Consider the following 7335-nt stretch of genomic DNA (forward strand, 5'->3'; position numbering starts at 1 on the left):
GAGAGACAGGCACCCCCCCACCCCCCACCCAGCCTCCCCAGGCCTGCGAGGGGGATTCTTTGCTGGCTGTGCTGGGCGGGCGAGAGGAGGTGGACGCCTGGGGCCAGGGGCCCTTGGTTTTTTATCTTGTCGGGAGCACTGTGTCCAGATCACAGAAGTGCTTGGGGGAGGCCCTACAGCTGTTTGCCGAATAAAAGGTGACATTGCTGCTCTCAATTGCAGTATAGCTGTAGGGTCTCCAGGTGCCCTCTGGTGATGGCTTTATTGTCAGCCCATTTTATGGATGGGGAAGGTGAGGGCCAGAGAGGAAAGGTGTCTTTCCCAGAATCAGAGTGAATCCTACGTGGAGATGGATTTACGGTGGGTCTCCTGATTGTAAGGTCTGGCTGCTCTTAGAACGGCCCTGGTCGGGGTAGGGAGTGGTCTACTATTCCTTGTGATGGGAGGTCGTTTTCTCTGAAGGAGGCCCAGCGTGGCTGGGTCCCAGTGCCCACCCTACCTCAGCAAAGTTATTTAATGTCTCCGAGGCTCAGCTTCTGCCTCTGTGAAAGGCAGTAGCGACACCCACCCGGGCTGCGTCTGGGAGCTTTAAAATGGAAGCTGTGCAAGGGCGGCTGGAGACGGGGTCTTGTGGTTGCCAAATTTGAATTCTTGGGGCTTGATGGTTGCAGTTCCCAGCTCTCCCCTGGGTGGCTGATGCTGGCCCAACCCTTCCTCGATAGCCTGTTCTCCCCACATCTGGAATTGGGCGGTATCTCTGGCTCTGAGTGAGACAGCTGTCAGGGACGCCCAATTTGTTGTGGAAACGCTCAGGCTGTCTTGGCACCCCTGTGTAATGGGGGGCGGGGGGGCCTGGCCCAGGCCCTGAGCAATCCCACCAGTCAGCCCCACTCTCCATGAGCAAAGAGGAGGGAAAAGCCACCCAGGACTTCTCGCCAAGGAGACAGACAGAATGTGTGTCAGCACGCGCCCTCCCCCGCAGGCCTGGCTTGGTGGGCATCTGTGAGGTGAATGAGGGGACTCTAAGGCCTTGAGGCACCCATTGCCGCCCCCTCCTCCCCCCAGCTCCTTCCAAGCTTAGCTGGAATTCCCACACTGGAGATTTAGTCCTTTGTTTCCTGTTAAGCTGCAGGTGCTCCGGGAGGGGCAAGATGTCCGGTCTCTGTGGCTCAGCGTGATTGACCCTGGGTGTCCGGTGCTGGGGTGGGGTTTCCTAAGTGAGAGCCTGGGCTGAGGGGGTGATTCTGCCACGGCTGCATCCTCCTGCCTCCTTCCTGCCTCCTCCCGCCAGCCCCTCATCCTGCCCTCACCCTGCCCAGGATAAGGGGGCAGAGCTGGCTGGGCTGCCCTGCTGCTCGGCCCCTCCCTGGCTGGTTCCCACTTGCTCAACTTCTGCCGGCCTCGGGACGGGGCAGAGGGAGATGGTGAGGTCATGTGGGCACCCGCTGGATGACCTTGGACACGTTCCTTCCTTTGCCTTTTGTGCTCTGATTCCACATCTGTATCCACGTGTCAGGGCCACTCCCTCGCCGTGGGAACTAGAGCGAGCGCTCGGGAGGCTTCCTCTTTCTGTTAACCCGGTGAGACACCCCTTCAGAGTGTGCTTATTTTTTTCCACATTAAAAATAGCTTTATTTTTCTGATTTTATAAATAATATGCACATAAATAATATAAGCTTATTAAGAACCTGAGTTTAAGAGAAGCATGGAACAGACTGTCAAATTACAGTGGGAAGGCTGGGGAGTGTTGCAGGGGGGAGGTAAGAGATCAACCGAAGGACTTGTATGCATGCATATAAGCATAACCAATGGACACAAGACACTGGGGGGCGGGCGTGAGGGCATGTGCTGGGGGGTAGGGGAGGCCGGGGGAAGGTCAATAGGGGGAAAATAAAGGAGACATAGGTACTAGTATCTGTAATACTTTAAACAATAAAATAAAATTTAAAAAATTATACAATAAAAAAATACAAATGCTGTTTGGGGGGGAAAAAAAAGAACCTGAGTTTATAAAAGTATGAACAAGCAAAGCAGAGTCACCGGAAATATTACCACCTTAGAGAAGTACCATCAATATTTTGACTGCCATTCTTTCATATTTACATATTTTATTTTATAGTAACAGTGCTAAATATTAGATAATTTTTATTGAGGACACCTTTCCTCTCACATCACTGACCTCACATCCCACCCCTGCCCCCCACTCCAGTCTAGGTAGCACATATGACATCTAGTGCTGGCCTTCCATGTTCTTCTCTGTTCATACATCGAATAAAATTCTACGCAGATTGTATGTAGGTACAAGTACATGTGTATATGGGGAGTGGGAGGGGAGTTGGTCAAGGCTTCCAATAAATGGAATCTTCTATATTACATTTTTGCATTTTGCTTCTCTCCCTCTGCAATGCCTTGTGGAAATTCCTCCAATGTCTTATAGCTCCAGTTTTTGTTTGTTTGTTTGTTTATCCTCATCTGGGGATATTGTTCCATTGATCTTTTAGAGAGAGTGGGAGAGGGAAAGACAGAGAAACATCGATGTGAGAGAAACACATCGATTGGTTGCCTCTTGCACGTGCCCTAACCAGGGCCCAGGCCTGAGCCTGCAACCAAGGTACATGCCCTTGACCGAAATCGAACCTGGGACCTTTCAGTCCGCAGGCCGATGCTCTATCCACTGAGCCAAACCGGCTAGGGCATAGCTCCAGTTTTTAAATGGGGATGATAGGAGGGTGGTTGTGATAACTAAACAAGATGTATTTGCAAAGAACTCAGCAAAATGGCAGATACAGAACAGAGACACCCCCCAACTGGTCCCCCGCATCCATCTTCCCTTCAGGTGCTAGGGCAGGGAGCGGGACAGAAACTACATGAGACTCAGCCCTGCCCATAAGGAACTCCTAACCAGGAGGAGGAGAAAAGAGAAATTCTGAGGTGACCTCACTTCCAGGTGGGATGTGATTGGGCCAAATGAAGGGCGGGGAGGGGCAAGGGGTATCTCAGTTACATGGCTCTGCCAGCTGAACACCTACTGTGTGTCCAGCCCTGTGCCAGGTCTGGGTGGGTGAGACCGAGGTTACAAGATCTCTGTCCTCTGTCAGGTAGGGAACTGAGACCAGTCTCTGAGAGCCCCAGGCAATTTGGCACCTGCCTGCCATTTCTTGGGGCGCCATTGATGTGCAATATCGAGTGAGTTCCTGGGCCACGGTGATGAGCAGAGCCAGGGACCCAGGGCAAGAGGCCAGAGCCAGGACTTTTTTTAAAAAATATATATATTGATTGATTGATTTCAGAGAGGAAGGGAGAATGAGAGAGAGAGATAGAAACATCAATGATGGGAGAGAATCATCGATCGGCTGCCTCCTGCACGCCCCCTACTGGGGATTGAGCCCGAAACTCAGGCATGTGCCCTTGGTCGGAATCGAACCTGGGACCCCTCAGTCCGCAGGCTGACACTCTATCCACTGAGCCAAGCCGGCTAAGGCAGGACTTTTTTTTTAAATCCTCACCCAAGGATATTTTTCCCATTGACTTTTAGAGAGAACAGAAGGGAGGGAGGAGGGGGAGAGAGAGAAACATGGATGTGAGAGAGACACATTAATTGGTTGCTTCCTGCACAGACAACCGAGCTACGTGCTCTTGACCAGGAATCGAACCTGAGACCCTTCAGTCTGTGGGCCGACACTCTAACCACTGAGCAAAACCGGCCAGGGCCAGAGCTGGGACTTTGTATGGGCCTTCGGGCCTGTCATTCAGGTTCCCGGGCCTCAGTTTCCCCTCTTGTAAGAGAGGGGCTTGGCGTTGGTGATCCGGGCCCGAAGGTGCGGCGGGCCTATGACTGAGCACATGCTCCCTCCAGCAGGGCCCTGCACTGGGGCTCCCAGGGCTGGCACAGGGGGCCAGCAGTGAAGTCCTTCTGTCCCTGACTTGTACCCTTGGTGTGTCTTTCAGCTCCTCAGCCCGGGACCAGGGAGACGCTCACAAGGGCAAGACCAGGGAGCACAGCTGCCTGCAAGGTCACCTTTCTGCTGCCAATTCCAGTTCTCCACCCTTTTGGGAGAGTGTGACTTTCCTTATCTCAACCCCCGGACTTCAGCCAACAGTTCATCTTTCTTTTTCTAAGTCCTTGGGCCAACTTGGTGACCACGCCCCATACCCGCTCTTAGCCCTTTGCAGGGTTTTGGTGTCTGAAAACCGCCCTCTGGGTGTTTCCGGTGGCGGGAGGAGGCAGCTGGAGCTTGGCGAGTGAACGGTCTCTAGCCTCAGCAGCCAGGCCTGGGCGGTGAGGTCACTATGTCCACCAAGGAGCCTGTGGTCTCGGCGAGTGGACGGTCTCTGGCCTCGGCAGCCAGGCCTGGGCGGTGAGGTCACTATGTCCACCAAGGCGCCCATCTATCTGAAGCGTGGCAGCCGCAAGGGCAAGAAGGAGAAGCTTCGGGACCTGCTGTCCTCGGACATGATCAGCCCGCCGCTGGGGGACTTCCGCCATACCATTCACATCGGCAGCGGCGGCGGCAGTGACATGTTCGGTGACATCTCCTTCCTGCAGGGCAAGTTCCACCTCCTTCCAGGGACGGCAGTCGAGGGACCCGAGGAGGACGGCACCTTTAACCTCCCCTTCCCGTTCACCCCCGCCACCCTGTGTGGGCAGGAGCTCCCCGAAGGGCCGTCCCCTCTGCTCAAGAACGCCATCTCCCTCCCAGTCATCGGAGGGCCCCAGGCCCTCACCCTGCCCACCACCCAGGCCCCACCCAAACCCCCGCGCCTGCACCTGGAGACCCCTCAGCACTCCCCACAGCCCTCCCCGCAGGAGGCAGGGAGTGTGGACATGTGGAGAATTCCAGAGGCTGGCTCAGCCCAAAACGGGCTGACCCCTGAGTCAGGGGCTGAGGAGCCCTTCCTATCCCACGCCAGCTCCCTGCTCTCCCTGCACGTGGACCTGGGGCCGTCCATCCTGGACGACGTGCTCCAGATCATGGACCAGGACCTGGACCACACGCGGATCCCCACATAGGACCGAGGCGAGCCAGGCTGGAAGCCGAGGCTGGGGTGAATGCCGGAAGCGGGGGGACATGGCCCTGGCCTAGAAGTCGGGATCCCAAGTCCTGCTCGTGTGGTCACTGGCCAGAGATGTCTCACTTTGAGCCTTTGTTTGCCTCCCTCCCACCCTCTCCCCATGGGCAGAGTACATCTCATTGCTTTCCCATGAAACCCACGAGGACACGTGCAGAACTCAGCCCAAAGGGCCCCCACCACCAACTGCTCCTCCTTCCCTCCGACCTCTTGGGTGAAGGCTCTGCAACAATGGACTCCCCTTTCACCTCCCTTCTGCCTCAGCCCCCTCGGATGCCCTGATTGGGGGGCAGGGAAGAGGCAGGGCACAGACCTTTGGTGTCACGTCCTGGACGGGAAGCATGGCGTCAATGACCGAATACCCCTCTCCCCCATCCCCTTCCACATGACCAAGGATTCTGGTCGCAATAAAACCTGCTGCTGCTCATAGCTGTGCTCCCTGTACCCTTGTCCCTGAAGACGGGCCAGTCTGCAACCTGGGCTGACCCTGGGGGAGACCCCAGCTCCTGGCTTTGGGAGATTTTACCTGATTCTGAGGCCTGGGACTGGGAGGGACCCGACAGTACAATCGATGCTGTTGATGGAGCACCCGCAGTGTACTTGGCATGCTCCAGGCGCTGGGGACACAGACAGACATGATCCCTGCTCTCCTGAAGCTAATGTTCTAGGAGGAGAAAGATACTAAATTTGTAAGCAAGTAAGCTGATTCCCAATAGTGTTGGACACTATGAAAAAACAATTGCTTCGGAAATGCCTGGGGCAAGGGGTACGGTGGTGTCCGGGGACATTAGGATGATCACATGTGATTCGAAGCCAGACCTAGGGCACTTATTAATAGGTACTTGTTCCCTGCAGATATTCTTTTTTTTATTTTCATTTTTTAAAATATATTTTATTGCTATTTTACAGAGAGGAAGGGAGAGGAATAGAGAGTTAGAAACATCGATGAGAGAGAAACATCCATCAGCTGCCTCCTGCACACCTCCTATCCTACTGGGGATGTGCCCACAACCAAGGTACATGCCCTTGACCGGAATCGAACCTGGGACCTTTCGGTCCACAGGCCAACGCTCTATCCACTGAGCCAAACCAGTTAGGGCCCCTGCAGATATTCTTATGCCTGTCTTTACCTTCTTTAAACACAGTAAGCAGTGTTACTTTAAGGCCATTATCAGATAATTCCAGTATCTTAAATCTTTGTGGGTCAATTTATGTTTCCTGTTGTTTGTATCAGTTCTTGTGTAGGGTTTCTTATTTCTTTGTGTGCCTGATTACCTTTGACTACAGACTGAATATCATACCTGAAAAATTGTTTTTAGAAATAATTTGAAGCCTTGGATGACAGTACATTCCTTTACAGAGGGCATTGCTTGGTACCAAATATGCTTGCTTCTGCCAGGTGACTAGGGTCATGATAAGGATGGGTCCAGTTTAATCCAAGTTCAAGGCTTAAGAGTCCCTGGACCACCAGGTAATATGATTCTGGGCTACATGTTCATACAAGTAGGGGTCCCATCTTAAAGTGTGTGTGTGGGTGGGGTATCTGACTTCCTCCCTTGGGCAGGCTCTGGGTTTTGATTTTTGGCCCTCCCCACCAAAGACTGCCAAACAACAGCTCAGTTTCACAGTTTTCTCTTCCAGATCGGTAAATGTCTCCAGAGTAAAAATTGCTTTGAATTCTGGGCTTACCTCTCTGGGTTTGAGCCTCCTAAATGTTGGCTCAGTGGTTCTTCACTATATGATTAGTTTTTCAATGCTTTTAAGATTTTTTTGTTCACTTTCTCTGATTTTTCATTTTTCTTTAGTGGGAATGTTGGAATTAAACACCTAACCAGGAGCCTGTCTCCAATGAACTGAATGTAATATTAAGAAAATCCCCCCCCACCTCCTTTTCCCCTCCCTCCTCCCCAGCGGCGCTCCCCCTCCTCTCCCCTCGCCACTGGGGAGGAGGGAGGGACAAAAAGAGGCAGATACTCATTGTAACGCTCAGAAAGGGTGCTCCCTATTCCCTTGTGTCAGCCAAAGGCCGTGACTAGAAACATCTCCCAAAAATGTTTACTAGCCAAGAACCAACTTAATATAAAACTCTGCATACACTAATTAAATGTTTAGGTGCAGTTACCTGGCAGACCAACTTGCACTATTATTCTGGCTTATTCCACTAAAATGTATATGTTGTGTAAGTATTTAGAGTAGGTCTTACTGTGCAAACAAAAAAATCCTGCAGTTCTGTTTCTGCATGGCCTGGCAAAATCTGAGCCACTG

At 52.7% G+C, this 7335-nt stretch overlaps 2 protein-coding genes across 4 annotated transcripts in view; both read left to right on the forward strand.

Moving 5' to 3' along the window:
- Positions 1-334: 334 nt before the first annotated feature.
- The window catches only part of DPF2 (D4, zinc and double PHD fingers family 2), a 35648-nt gene continuing 28647 nt past the window's right edge, over positions 335-7335 (forward strand). For both annotated transcript variants that reach the window (XM_005864232.2, XM_005864231.2), the window contains exon 1: positions 335-360. In XM_005864232.2, the coding sequence (XP_005864294.2) occupies positions 350-360 (11 nt within the window). In that variant the 5' untranslated portion in view covers positions 335-349. The remainder of the gene's footprint in view (positions 361-7335) is intronic.
- Positions 2858-5047, forward strand: CDC42EP2 (CDC42 effector protein (Rho GTPase binding) 2). 2 transcript variants are annotated; one of them, XM_014538036.1, is made up of 3 exons: positions 2858-2947; positions 3949-4229; positions 4301-5047. In XM_014538036.1, exon 3 carries the CDS (start codon positions 4370-4372, stop codon positions 5009-5011), a length of 642 nt encoding a protein of 213 aa, XP_014393522.1. In that variant the 5' UTR covers positions 2858-2947; positions 3949-4229; positions 4301-4369; the 3' UTR covers positions 5012-5047. The 2 variants fall into 2 exon arrangements, with proteins under 2 accessions (XP_014393522.1, XP_014393523.1); XM_014538037.1 differs by having other exon boundaries at positions 2864-2931.

This window comes from Myotis brandtii, unplaced genomic scaffold, assembly GCF_000412655.1.
Source record: "Myotis brandtii unplaced genomic scaffold, ASM41265v1 scaffold187, whole genome shotgun sequence".
In the NCBI taxonomy this organism is placed as follows: Eukaryota; Metazoa; Chordata; class Mammalia; order Chiroptera; family Vespertilionidae; genus Myotis; species Myotis brandtii.

Bases quoted from the DNA above. Each gene is read 5' to 3' on its own strand.
- CDC42EP2 (XM_014538036.1), top strand. From the start codon at position 4,370: ATGTCCACCAAGGCGCCCATCTATCTGAAGCGTGGCAGCCGCAAGGGC.